Here is a 14,681-nt window from a genome sequence, read left to right as displayed (position 1 = left end):
AAGTCTTTACCTCACTGTTTCCCAGGTGTATTTGCCTTGGAGCGTCCCAAGTTCCCCATCTAGAATCCTCAGCCCCATACTATCTTCTGCCCCACCCAGATTCCTCCTGTCCCTGGGAATCTCCCTTCCCTCAAAGCCCAGCTCAAGGATGACCGTTCCAGCCACGTAGCCCACCAAGTCCTAAGCCCACCTGCAAGGTGGGCCTGGTCATCTTCCCCTGACCCCACAGGGAGCAACTTCATAGGGAAAAGCGATGAGCAAGGGCAGAAAAGAGGCTTGCAACCAAGCCCTGAGTGGAAAATGCAGGCCAGAAAGCAGTGTACTATAAATTATGATACTGTTTTGTTGCTGTTTAAAAAAAAAGAAAAAAATACACCTGTATATCTATACATAGGAAAATGTGAAAAGACATATATCAAATATTAATAGTGATTATCTGGAGTATGGGAGCTGGAAAATTTTCTTCTGTACAGAGTCAGACTGTAAATATCTTAGGCTTGGAGTCATATAACTCTGTAGTTGCTCTAACGCAGCCATAGATCTAAAAGCTATCTAAACCAATGGGAGAGCTGTGTTTTAAAAACAACTTTACAAAAGCAGGTGACTGGTCAAAAGGTCATAATCTGCCAGTTTCTGATATGAAGATTGAATATGTGGTTTTTAATTTGTCTATTTTATATTTTTCAGTATTTTTCAAATTTTCCACCATAAACATATTACTTATATAAACTAGGAAGGAAGGAGTGATCAATAAATTGTTCATTTTGGGGAAGGGAGGGGTAAAAATTAGGTATTTGGGATTAAAATACACATACTACTATATAAAAAACAGATAACCAATAAAGACCTACTGTATAGCACAGGAAACTATAATCAATATTTTGTATTAACCTGTAAAGGAAAAGAATATAGACAAATACATGTACATATATGTACAACTGAAGCACTTGGCTGTATACCTGAAGCTAACACAACTCTGTAAATCAACTATATTTCAATAAAACTTTTCTTAAAAAAGCTTGCACTGCGCTGTGAGAGCTTACAGAGCAGCCTCTCCCACACATCTTGGTGGCACAGGAATGGAAACCCCTACGAGGTCCGAGCCGGCCATCTCTGTAGCTCAAGCAGGACTTCCCTGTAGCTCAAACGGTAAAGAACCTGCCTGCAAGGCAGGAGACCAGGGTTTGAGCCCTGGGTTGGGAAGTTCCTCTGGAGAATGGAATGGCAATCCACTCCAGTATTCTTGCCTGGAGAATACCAGGGACAGAGGAGCCTGGCGGGCTACAGCCCATGGGGTCGCAGAGTCGGACACGACTGAGCGACTAACACACACGTGAGGTCTAAGCTGGCCATCTCTAGTGAAATGACCAATGCGCATACCTTTTAATCCAGAAAGTCCCTCTGTTAGAATTTACCCTGTAGGTTCCCACTGAAATAATGCACCGGTGTGGTTCTGTTCTGGACTCTGGAATATGCTGAAAAGAGCCCAAGTCTGGAAGTGACCTATTTGTTCCTCAGTCGGGAACTGAGTAAACCAGTTCTCAGTAAACTGAGGACATCTGAAGTAGGACATCTGAACTACAGGGCACTGCAAATACTATGCAGCAATGTGAAGAAAAGGCAGCTCTGATGTGGAACAATCTCCAAGAGATACATTTTAAATGCAAAAAGGCAAATGGGAGAATATGTTTTTTAAAAAGGAAGAAAATACTACATGCATATAATCACTTAGGAACGCTGCTAACTATCTTGGAATGACACAAGAGCCTAGGAACACTGCCTACAGAGGAACCAGGAGGCAGGGGGTGGAGATGGAAGGAAAACTTATTGTCTCCTGTACCTTTTTAATTTGGTTTCCTGTGTAAGAGTCTTCTATTCCAAAAATGTTAAAAGAATGAATAGAGTGGAATTTAACAAAATGAATCACACCAAAAATGACCCAGGGGCTTCAGAGGACTCGAGCCAGTCAGAGCAAAGAAAGCTGATCCCGACCCTGTTTCCTCACCTGTGTGGCAGGCCCACCTCCGCCTGGGAGGCCTGAGAAAGGCGAGGTGTTCGCCCAGCCTGCACAGTGACCACCTCCATCGAGCACACGAGTCCCCACTCCCTCAGTCCCCCTGCTTGCCTGGACGTCCTCACAGCCCCTCCAGTGTCTGCAGAAGGCGGTAATGATGCTAAGGAACTCGGGGCACAGGAAGCCCAGGCCCCTGCCTGCCAGTCTCCGGCCTGGTGGAGGCCTTGAGCCCTGTAGAACCGCCAAAGACCCAACACCGCCAGCAACACACCCTCCCAGGTTGGGTTGCCTCTTCTTCCATCTCCACCACCACGCAATGCACCCTGTGAAACACCACGCTGGGCCTGGCACCTACACCCCAGCCCCGGCCCCAGCAGGTGGGAACATCCACCAGGCTCTTCACAAGGAGGGCGTGCTTCTTAACCCCAAGGAGCAAAAGACTAAGAAAGGGGTTCTCGGCCCATGTTTGTGCATACCAGGGCTCTCCAGTCAACACACAGGAGAACGAGCTTCTTGCCACCTCATATGCAGGCAGTTGCACCCCCAAAACAATGCCAAGCCTTTACTTTCACATCTCCCCTGGCATCTCACAGCCCCCTGAAAGATAGAACAAGCAGGAATTGCCTTTTCCATTATATTTTGGAGAGAATGAGGCTCAGAGAAGCGAAACGACCAGATGACACTTCAGGCGACAGCAACCACCGCCAGACCGCCTGGCTCACTGCCCTTCACTCTTCCCATACCCCGTCAGGCTCCCAGAACCTCCGCTTCTAAAGACAACCATCCTGCAACACGTGCAGGCTTCACTGCTTCAGCAGCTTCCTGAAGCTCAGCCCCGGTCCCAAGCTCCTGGGCACGCTCATCTGACAAGACAGGAACAGGCCAACCCCCCGTTGTCCTCTCCAGGGAGTCCACACACACATCCCCAAGAGACAAGGGGGACCTGATTCAGCGAGACCAATGTGAGCAGCTTCCAGGACGGGAAGAAATGACCAGATCCTGCTCGTCTGCCGGCGACCTACCCCTTCTTCAAGTTCGTCACATAAGCGCTCTGGAGGGCGGCTTCCAGGAAGTAGGTGAGCTCGTAGTCGACTGGGTGCGAGCCTTTCAGGTGCCGGGATGTGGTGTTACTTGTGACCTAGCAAGGGGGACACAGAGACAGCTGCTGTCTGCAGGTTCCAAGGCTGAGGGGCTGGGGCCAGGCTCAGGCCAGGCGGGGGCAGCGGCTCCAGCACTTCCCAAGCCCCCAGGCACCTCAGGGACACATAGCTCAGTATTCAGACCAAACGCAACCTGACCTGCTTCCATTTAAAATAAGTCTACAAAAAAAAAAAAAAAATAAATAAAATAAAATAAGTCTACAATATAATACTTTCCAGCAATATTAACTATTCACATGAAATGTTACAGGAGTATCTAAGGGAACACAGAGACTAGCAATGGTTACGGAAGAACCTCAGCATCTTCTATGCTTTAAACTGAGTGGATAGTTTCCTACCCACTAAGTATTATATTGTATGATTTGAAGACAGACTACATGTCATTTTTATTATACTCTGTCAATCTATAATATATTAGACCAATGCTTTATCTAAAATGCTTTGATTTTGTGTATCTTGACAAATTTTACTACCATATGTAATAAACGTGTATTTTTGTACTTGGAGAAACTTGCTAAATTTTAAAGTTGTTTGGTTTTAAAGGCATTGATAAGGGATATGTATGAAGTCCATGCTGTCTTTCAAATAAAACACTACCCTTCAGAAAAAATAAATAAATAAAATAAGTCTAAACCATTCTCTGCATGCAAATACCAGATGCCCATAACAGCCTTTCAATGCTGGTTTTATTTGCACTTCAGAGGAAACTGAGGCTCAGAAAGTGCCTGAGAACACAAAGCTGGCTTGAGCCATGATCTCAGACTCAAGTCTGGCCAGCTACACATTCCGGGCTCTGTATTTATTGGTACATTCATTCAACAAGCACTCAAGTGCCTACCAAACGCCAGGCACTGCACTGGCCCTGTCACATACCTCAGAACAGCTGGATGGCTGACCCCAGGTCTCTGGGGAAGCTGAGGAACAACTATATTATTAACTGAGCTGTCACTTAAGCTCAGCTCTGGGAGGGCCTGCCTTCACTATGCCACCTCCCTCTCTGATCCAAGGGGAAAAAAACTAACGAGCCATCCACCTTATTTTTAAAAAACTGACGTAGGTTTAAGAAGGATTCTTAGTTCCTCAGAGGTTGGGGCTGGGTCTTAGAAGGCACACCCAGTCTTGCCGAGAATGCACAGGGTTCTACGGCCTGCCCTCCCTGGACCCACATAACCAGTTATCGAGGCCCATCTGTGAGCCCAGAGTCCCTGGGGTGCTGATTCCAGCCCTGAAGACCATTACAGCTCATCGCCTGCATCATCCCCTTTAATGAGTCCAAAGGCCAGGCTTCTACTGAATGGGTGACTTTCTCTTTTTCCTGAATGCTTCCTTCAAACCATATGTAATTCCAATGTGAAGAGCTTCCAAAACACTGCATGTGACCTTGGCAGAGGTCAACTCAAGTCTCCACATGGACCTGTGCCAGGGAATACACTCGAGTCCTGTTTCTGCAGCTTTAAGAATGGGCCTCTTTCCCACCAGGGGAGCCAGTAAGGGACTCCCAGGGCACCTGAGAGTTGAGAAGAGTGTCTACAAGGACTGGCCTGACTGCGCCCTTCCAAGGGGAATGGGTGGTGGTGATCAGTCACTAAGTCATGTTCAACTCTTTGAGACCCCATGGACTGTAGCCCGCCAGGCTCCTCTGTCTATGGGGGTATTTCCCAGGCAAGAATACTGGAGTGGGTTGTCATTTCCTTCTCCAGGGGATCCTCCTGACCCAGGATCGAATCTGTGTCTCCTGCAGTTGGCAGATGGATTCTTTACCACTGAGCCACCCGGGAAAGCCCTCCAAGGGGAGAGGAGTGGGCAAACAGACTAACCTAAGAATCATCTATTAAACAGGGATGCATATAATACCTACTTCATAGAGCTGTTGTGAGGGCTGTCTCAAACAGGGCTGTCAAACTTGGTCACATGAGCTGAGCTCATCAAGGAGTTTGCCGGCTCCCCATAGACAGTGTGGACTCTTCTATTTAGTAAAACTGTTTTCTGGCAGTAAAGAGTCTCATGCTAACAGGATCAGGGTACTATAAGGAGTTTCCAGAGCACCTTAAGGATGGGTGCAGGGCCCTCTTTTCTAATTTGCACAAGCATAACCTATGGGGTTAGTTGGCGAGACTGGAGGGCTGGGTGGTGCACAGATACACATGCTCAGCAGAGGGCAGTGATGACGACGGGGTTGTCATTTCCAGCTTACCTTCTCCAGTTCCTGCAGGAACACCTGAGCGATCCAGGAGGCTCTCTCAAAACAGGTGATCACTTCCTCCTCCCTCTCGGTCAGGCGGGGGCGGGAAGCAATGGAGTTGGGCAGGCGTTCCAGGGAGAGGCCTGCAGGAGGAGGGGCGCACTTCGGACCTGCCCTGCTTGAAGGTGGGGGCACCCAACTCCAGCCCCCTCTCAGGCGCCCAGGGTGGTCTCATCTGAGACTCTGGAGCAGCCAGTGGGAGGCAGAGGTCCAGGGAAGCGGGGGAGGGCCTAAAGCAAGAATGGCATTAGCAGCGGCTGGCATCAAGCAGTGGGCAGACGGCAGGCACCCGTGCCCCATATGGGGAACCACACTGGTGGTACCCGCATGCCCAACTCCTGCCTGGCCTTCCAGGCAGCACTCCACGAAGCAATCCTGACCCCTCCCCAGGCACTCACTACGTCTACATCCTGGAGCGGTTATTTACATCCAACTCTTCTCTCCCCCAGTAGTTCAACTTGAGCAAATGAGTCTCTTTGGACTGTCACAGTGCCACAGTCCTTGCACATGATAGATGCTTGATTACACAGCACTTACACGCAGACCTCTTGAGGAACCAACCAATCTCTACCCTGCCTACGTTACACACTCAGGTCCTATGTGCCTGCAGGAGAATCTGTTTTTGTGTCCCTGGCATTCACTTCCCATTCTTTCAGCAGCAGCACCTCACTTTCCCTTTGAGTGTCCATCCCGCAGCCTCAGCCCCTATCTCACCTCCAGGGCAGGCATGTGATCCAGGCTGACTTATCATCAAGCCCACAGTGATTGGCTAGGGTGTGCACTTGGCCAGGTGGGGCCAAGAGGACCCGATCCCAGAATTCTCACCCCTTCCACTGGGCTTGTTAAGCTGCTAAGAGGTCAGACTGGAATTGTTAGGGAAAGCTGACCTTAAAACGAAGCTACATAATGTGAATGTCATTAATGTGATGCTACACTTGAAAACGGTTAAGATGGTGTATTTTATACATATGTGTCTTCTTACCAAAATTTAAATATAAGAAAACATAACTCTAAAGTCAAAACAAAAACAAAAATCCCAGAATTATAAGAAAGCAGGAAGAGAAAGCTGTGAAGGAAAACAACTATATTTATATCTGTTGTTGTTTTAAGACAGGAAAAAGATTGACTGAACGCTTAGTCATTAAAAAAAAAAAATGAAGTCTACACAGAGCAGAGATGAGACATGATGGTAAAGGGCAGATTCCTAAAGAGTTTGAACCTGAAGAACTACACCCTGAAACCTTCCAATGTATGCACCAATAAATCACTTCCCCGACTTCTCCCTCAAGGCAGGGGAGGGGTCAAAGTCTGCTTAAATTGTACTCCTGACATGTGCAACTCACAGTCCTGACTGGAGAGTGCTGTCCTAGATGGTGGTTCTCAGTGAGCAGAACTCAGATCTTTCTCATCTTTGTGCCCACACAGTATGTGACATGTAGTAGTGTTCAAGATGAACTGACGGAAGGAAGGGATAAGAAGAGAATCCTCATCTCTCTGCCTTTGGCCCTAACATCCAACTGATGACCATTTTAACATTTCAAACCTCCTCTCCCCTTCCCCTCTCTTATTTCCTTATTTCGGGCTTTATCTCTTGAGTAGATAAAGAGATAAATTGCCTTCCTGTCACGTGCAGCTCACAGTTCTGCCTCCAGGCTCTCATCCATCCTGCTCATGGCTCCCAGGGTGATCCTTCCAAAACTCTTCTGCTTACAACCCCTCCAAGGGTCCCTGCTGCTATAGTATAAGGTCCAAACTCCTGACTCTCTGTACCACACCCTCCAAGGTTCATCCCTGTCAACTCCCCAGCCTTGTCTCTCACCACACATTATAGATTAAATGTTTGTATCCCCTTGAAAGTTACATGTTGAAAACCTAAAGCCCAAGGTGATGATATGAGGAGGCTGGCCTTGGGGAAGTGATTAAATCCTGAGGCTGGAGCCCTCGTGATAGGGATTAGTGTCTGTAGAGACCCCAGAGAGCTCCCTCATCTGTTCCATCATGTGAGCACACAGCAAGATGTTGGCAGCCTGCAATCTAGTTCAGCAGTAAAGAACCCACCTGCCAATGCAGGAGACACAGGTTTGATGCCTGGGTCACAAAGATCCCCTGGTGAAGAGAATGGCAACCTACCCCAGTGATCTTGCCTGGAGAATCCCATGGACAGAGGAGCTTGGCAGGCTACAATCAGGGGTCTCAAAGAGCCAGACACAACTTAGCAACTAAAAACAATAACAAACAATCTGGAAGAGGGGCCTCACCAGAACCTGATCTTGATTTCAGACTTCCAGCCTCTAGGACTATGAGAAACAAGTGTCTGTGGGGTATAAGCCAGCCAGTCTGTGGTGCTTTGTTCTAAGCCTGAGCTGACTACGGCTCAGACTGCTCCTCTTGCCTGGAATGTAAGGACCCCCCAAAGTCCACCCAAAATTACAGCTCACCTTCTGCCCCACTGAGTGCCACCTCCTCTGTGGAGCCCCTCCTGATACACCCTGGCATAACCAACCATCTCTCCTGGTCTACACTTTACATATTTCAGCCCCACTATTTTTTATACTTATTTATTTGTGCACATGTTTGCTCAGCCAGACTGTAGGCTCCTTAAAGGCATAGACCTCATCACGCTCCCCTTTCTACAACCTGGCGCACAGTAGGCACGATGCAAGCACTGGCTGGCTGAACAAACGACAAGCCCGATCAAGTCTGACAAAGTAGAGTACTCTACAAACAGAAGGTAAGGAATCACTGCTTTTCTTGGCGAGATGTCAACCCATATGGATTCAGTGACCTTGCCCTCTGCCAGGATGGGGTGTGAACTGGTTCAAAGGTTAGGGTGCCTCAGTCTGGGAAATGTTGGGCACAGGCCGTGAAGGCCCTTGCTCAACACAAAGATTCAGTTACCCAGGTCACCAAGTGTCAACATGCCTCTTGCCAAATGACTCATGACCAGGAGAGGACTGAAGGGGGAGGAGGAACAGAGGGTGAGCTGGAGGAGACGCAACAAGAAGGCGGAAGAAGGCAGGTCCCCTGCATCACTGCTAGTGCTGGCCCAGCCTCTCCTCTTGAGACCATGGCCAATGCCCCCGAAGGATGGCGGGACACAGAAATGTTCAGGGCCTGGCCTGGAAGCCAAGCGCAGATGGCTGGAGGGCACAGCCAACTCCAGAAGACACAGAGAGGGTCTGCTTTCACTCGTCCTGTGCCCGCCCTCCCCAGCCCGGGCCAGAGATATGCCACTGGTTGGGTTCCCTACTGCCCTACCTCTGGGCCCAGAACTGGGATGGGTGATGCCAGCTGCCTGGCAGGTTCAGGCTGCCAGTTCCAAGACCCTGCTGGGCTGGCCGCAACAAAGCATCTGTCTGTGGGGCTGCCACCTTCCCCAAGCTTCATCCGTTCCTTCAGCTCCTAGCAGGGGCCTCTCCTCTAGGAGAGAATTCTAAACCCATCCTCCTTAGAAGCTCACAGCGAAACCACCTCTTCCCTGAAGGCTTCGGAAGTCTCTCGACTCCAAAACCAGCAGAACGTTTTAGCTGCGTCTCCTCTGAGTGTGCCCTTCCTCTCTGCCCATTTCTGGTTGATCTTTGCACCCAGCGAAAGCAAGACCTGGTGTTCAGTGAGTGGAAGGATGCATAGAGGAATGTGCACGTTCACTCAGGCAGAGTGCAGAGCCTGGTGAAGTTTCTTCCTCTCTAAAAAACAGTTCATGCTGAATTTATAAACAAACCGTAGCATATTTATACAATGGAATACTACTCAGAAATAAACAACACAGATGAATCTCTCAGAACTTATAATTGTGCAGAAGAAGCCTGATATCAAAAAGTACAGGCTGTATGATTTCAGTTATATGTCATTCTAAACAAGAGCAAAATTATTACCTGTATTAATAGAAACTAAGCAATCATTGCCTGGGGTGGGGTTGGGGAAGGGATCAATAGGTAAAGGACCTGAGGGAATTTTCTGGGGTGATAGAAATGTTCTTTGTCTTTACTGGGCTGTTGGTTACATGGGTATCTACATTTGCCAAATTCATCAAATTACACACTCAAGACCTAGGAACTGTATAAAAATATATCTAAAAACAATAAAAATATTCCTCTTTTAAAGGAAGCAATTATGACTAGGGAACTAATGAAGATCAAATTAGAGGGGATATAGTCATTGATGTGGTGGTGTATGAAATAATTTCCAACATACAGAAGACCAAAAAGCTTCCTGGAACTAGCAATGGCTCCTCCTAGTGAGAGTCACAGTCCAATCACTGAGTTCTATCCGTAAAAAAAGGCTTCTTTGTCTTATATTTGCTCTTTGATTCATATGAAAGTCCATTTTCCTGTCTATGAATATCTAATGGGAAATATACCAGGGACTCCAGGCCTCGAGTTTCTTCACCCTCTGCCCTGTGTGTGAGACCATACGAGGTCCAAGGCGGAGACAGGCTGCTCCTGAGCCTGCCCCCAAAGGATCCCAGTGGATCCCAGCCCTGTCAAGTGTCAAGAAGCCAGGGGCTACCAGCAAGCATTGGGTACCACCTCCTGAATTTCCACTAGCAGAGGGGTCTTTCTGTGAAAACACCCTGTCCTATGAGAGAGGGGAGTTCCTCTTTCAAGAACTCTTGCTTTTTCAAGAACTCCAAACTTTCCGTTTGAAGGCAAACTGACCCTGGCACAGCCCTGGGCTCAACACACAGACTGGCCCTGGCCTCATCAGTCTGAGTGACTCATCCCATCCTGGACAGCAGTTCTTCCAAGAAGCCCCGCCCTTGGAGCCTGGGGTTCTGGACGTAGAGATGGAGAACGCGATGCTCCCTCTATAGTGGAACTTTCCAGATATGTGGAGCCCTCCCTCCTGCCTACCCAGCTGGTCAAAGAGTACAGGGCACGCAAGAAGGGTACACCCTATGGAGGTGGAGGATGGGAGAGAGGAAGACATGCAAGTGACTGCTTCAGCCCTAAGAGAGGAAGCCGCAAGGCCAGGTTGGGAAGAACCCTTATAAATCACACTCAAAAGCGGACAACTGTGGGAATACAAAATGGTACAGCTTGGTCATTCCCCAAAAGATTAAAAACAGAATTACCATATGATCCAGCAACTTTACTTCTGGGTATACACACAAAAGAATTGAAAAAAAGGTCTAGAAGAGATATGTGTGCACGTATGATCATAGCAACAGTATTCACAATAGCAAAAAGACAGAGGCAACCCAAGTGTCTATTGATGGATAGATAAAGAAAATGTAAGATATATATACAGTGGGATATTATTCAGCCTTAAAAAAAGGAAATCCTGCCATATGCAACAACACAGATGAACCTTAAGGATATCATGCTAAGTGAAATAAGCCAGTCACAGAAGACAGAGTCTGTATGATTCCACTTCTACGAGGGACCTAGAGTAGTCAAATCAGAGACGGAAAGTAGAATGGGGACTGCAAGGGGCTGGGGGAGGGGAACGGAAAACTGTTTACTGGACACAGAGCTTCAATTTTGCAAGATAAAGTGTTCTGGGGATTGGTTGCACAACATCATGAATGTACTTAACACTACTGAACTGTACACTTAAAAATGGTTCAGATAATAAATTTTATGTGTATTTTACTGCAGCTGAAAGATTTTTAATGGTTAAGATGCTAAATTTTATATTTTACCAATTGAAAAAATTTAAGAAAAGAAGAGCAGACAATTTGACTTGTATCAAAGTCTCTGAAAAGTGCATATACTTTGACTTCACTCTACTTCTAGAAATTTATCCTTAAAAAATAATGTATGCAAAAAAATTAAAAATTTAGCTTTAAATATATCCAGTACAGCACTGTTATAATGGCAAAAAAAAAAGAGAGAGAGAGGCTTAACCTACAGGTTCAATAACAGGAGATAAGTTTGCTAAACTGCAATAGATTCTTGCAATGAAATGCTATGATGCTACTTTAATGTACACACATACTAGAAACTAGTTCATAAAATATTAACTTCAAAAAACAAGTTAAAAAATACATGAATGTATGAACTTATTTCTCTTTAAAACATATAAACCTACAGGAAAAAAAGACTGGAAGAATATACCCCAAAATATTTGCAGAGATGTAAGTCTCAGTTTCCCCAAGCACAAAATAAGATCGCTAACAGTGTCCACCTCATAGGTTGGCTGTGAACATTAAATTTGATGATATACTGAAAAACAGAGCTTGTGCTCTCAGAAAACATTTCAAGTAATGCTCAAAATCATCTCTTAGGTAGGGGTTTAGCCCTTCCCAAGAATGACAAATGGGAAATCTAACTCAGGGAGAAGAGATTCCCTCCAACACCTCCACTCTAAGTGCCAGCCAGACCCATGTCTTCCGGCTTCAACACCATCTGTCCTCTCAGCCCAGATTCCACACGTCTTTCCTTACTTACCCTCGATGACCCACCAGGGGTTCCCAAATCTCAGGCTTCTGGCCATCCATGGGGGCCTGCCTTTCACATGTGTATCTAACGGCTGAATGACAGCTGTCTACCCTGGCACAGCTGGGCCATAGTGTCAGTGCTGGTTTCTCAAATGCACCCCTCAGTGTCCTGTCCAATTTCACACCCCCACCAACTACTCTCGGGGGTGGCCTCCAACGATGGAGGAACGGGCCACGAGGAGACGATGCAGGGAGACCACACCAACTCCTTCACTTCCAGCTCCACGGTCTCCCTTCTGTGAGTCCGCCCACCTTCCTGTCCTGTTCTTTTTTTTTTTTTTTTTCCTGTCCTGTTCTGTATCTCTCCACCCAGGCAGGACCTCGGTAAAGGCTTGGTGAGCACACAATGAACACACCAGCCCCTTGCAAGATGCCCAGACTGCTCATTCCTCTCCATCTGCAGGCCAGCCTCTCACTCCAGGGCTCACAGTCTGGGGCCAGGGCTGACCTGCTTTCCCACAAGGCAGATGGCCCACGCCCCTTTGAGAAGGAAGCCAAAATAAACAGCTAATTCCTGCCATACCAGGACTAAAAAAACCCCCCAAACCAAATATCCCACCATATCCTGCCCTAGGAGCTGCCTGGTGTTCTTTCATTTTTTTCAGTTTTACTAAACCCATAAAATTGTATTCTTGCCTGGAAAAAAATCCCATGGTTTGAGAAGCCTAGCAGGCTACAGTCTTTGGAACCCTACTGAGTGATTGAGCATGCACGCATAAATGGTTAATTTTTTTAAAAAGGACACGTGTGCATAAGCTTGAGCTTACACACACACACACACACACAAATAAAGCCATAAAGTCCCAGGAGACAGTAGAAGAGCTGGCGGTTTCAGAGACTGAATGAACAGAAAAAAAATCTTGAGGGGTGAGGAAAAGATAATTTCTCACAGCTACTTAATGTTTCTTACATTTTTACTTTTAAATTTTCACAGCACTTTCACAATTTAGCATCATACTGCAGTATTCTGGGTGAACCAGGGCCCTCTCCCTCCACGGCCAGGCCATCCTTTCATTGGTCGGCCAGCAGATATATCTCCCAGGGTAGCCTCCCTGGTGCTGGGCTGCGGGCAAGAGGCAAAGGGACTGGCTTGGCTAAAGCACAAGGCACCTCTGGCTTTCAAGGGGCCCACAAGCCCCAAACTAGGTAGCAATGACTACGTCTGTAGGGCTCAGGGCAGGACACATGGCCGCAGAAATGGGGGGTCATTACCACACTGAGCAAGGGCCAGAGAACAGGAAGCAACACAGGTTGGAGGAGAGAAGGGAGCTCTTTGCCAAAGAACTGCTGAGAGGTGGACAGCGGCACTGGGGCTTTCGGGGCTGAACTGGGTAAGGCTCAAGATGTCAGAAGAACAGGCCTTGAAGCATCATGCATGTCCGTGAGAACTGGGGATACCCTTAGAACTCAGATCAACAGAAAAGACGACAGTTTGTTATGTGGATCCACAATGGCCTTGCCTAGACTACTCCAGATGGACCCAGACAGCGTGCTGGCCAACAGATGAGCCCAATTTTACGGGAAACAGGCTGTGCCACACCTCATGGTATGGCCACCTAGGGCCAAAGTTCTGGAACACCAGCAAAACGGATACCACAAGCCTTCCTGCCGGCTCTTGATGGCCCCTTATTTCCCAGTCCCTCCAGCATACCCTCTTAGTTCCAGAAAGGTATAACTATACCCTACTCCAAATACATCACTTCCATTTCCCCAGGGCCTCCCTCTGGATTTTTCCTTTACCTGGAAGGCACCTCTTCCATCCATCTGCAGCTGATCCATCCTAAAGTTCAGCCTCACCTGCCAGCTCACCTGGGAAGGCCCCACAACTTGCTAGGTCTCACTCACTTCCCTCTCTGGAACAGAGTGGATCAAACAAGTTCTCCCTGGACATCAGTGATTCTCCTACTTGGAGATGGGCAGCTGAGGAGCTATAGCCCCCAAGAGGATTCAAAGACTGACCCTCCCACCCCCGCCAAGATGTTAAGGCAGAGCAGCCCACAGAACTGGGGGCAGCCATGTGGCCAGGACACCATGGCCAGGCAGCAAGTCTGGCATCCTGCCCAGCAGGCCATGGGAGTAAGCTACAGACCAGCCACCACTGGGTGTTCCCATTTCCTGCTTTTCCCAAATGGTGGACTTCACGGACACTACAGCCTGCTGATGCACAGGCGGGGCCGGAAAGAGTGGCACTAGGTGGCTTATGACTCATCAGCGCTGGGATGGCCACTGCAAGCTGCGGGCCTCCTCCAGAGCAGCTGCTTCTCCCCGGGCACAGCACACCAGCAGTGGGCTTTGCTCACCTACCTGCCACTCCTCTGAGAGGAGGGACCCGAGTTGTCCATCATGGCACCCCCACCAGGCACTTGCTGGATCAACTGCTGGCAAATTTTACTCTCTCCAGTGGGAGCTGGGCCAGGGGTACAATGACAAGACACCAGACCCCTGGCAGGAGAAGCAAACTGACCTCTAACTGGGGAGACTGGGCCAAGGTCCAAATGAGCTTGACAGAGGGAGAGAATGCTGTATTCTGCAGCTACAATCAGGGGGATCTCCTGGTGGAGGAGGCACCTGAACTGTGTCTGGAAGGAAGTGTTGGCGCTACCTACACGTAGAGGAACAAAAATGGGGTTGGTTGGCGAGGACAGTGGCCCAAGAAAAGGTGAAGGGACAGAACTTTCTAGATCATGTTGAGCACCAGGAGTGACCTCATTTATCAGAAACATGTGGTCCAGGAAGGGAAGGGAGAAGAGGGAGAGAAGACTGGGAGTGTTGAAGAAATGACCCTCTATCCTCAAGGGGCTTCAAGTTTCGTAGGAAGACAGG

The 14,681-nt window shown here is 48.0% G+C and overlaps 1 protein-coding gene across 3 annotated transcripts in view; it reads right to left on the bottom strand.

Annotated features, from left to right (window-relative positions):
• TTC7A (tetratricopeptide repeat domain 7A) overlaps positions 1-14,681 on the bottom strand; it is a 123,347-nt gene that overhangs the window by 85,050 nt on the left and 23,616 nt on the right. For 2 of the 3 annotated variants that reach the window (XM_061432275.1, XM_061432276.1), the window contains exons 4-5: positions 5,369-5,499; positions 3,037-3,152 (exon numbers count right to left, since the gene is read on the bottom strand). The exons of the other annotated variant lie outside the window; for it this stretch is intronic. In XM_061432275.1, coding sequence (XP_061288259.1) covers positions 3,037-3,152; positions 5,369-5,499 — 247 coding nt within the window. The remainder of the gene's footprint in view (positions 1-3,036; positions 3,153-5,368; positions 5,500-14,681) is intronic. 3 annotated transcript variants of the gene reach the window in all.

Source organism: Bos javanicus, chromosome 11 (genome assembly GCF_032452875.1).
Source record: "Bos javanicus breed banteng chromosome 11, ARS-OSU_banteng_1.0, whole genome shotgun sequence".
Lineage (NCBI taxonomy): Eukaryota > Metazoa > Chordata > Mammalia > Artiodactyla > Bovidae > Bos > Bos javanicus.
Note: the sequence above shows the minus strand (reverse complement) of the source record. Positions and strands in the feature narration are given on the sequence as shown.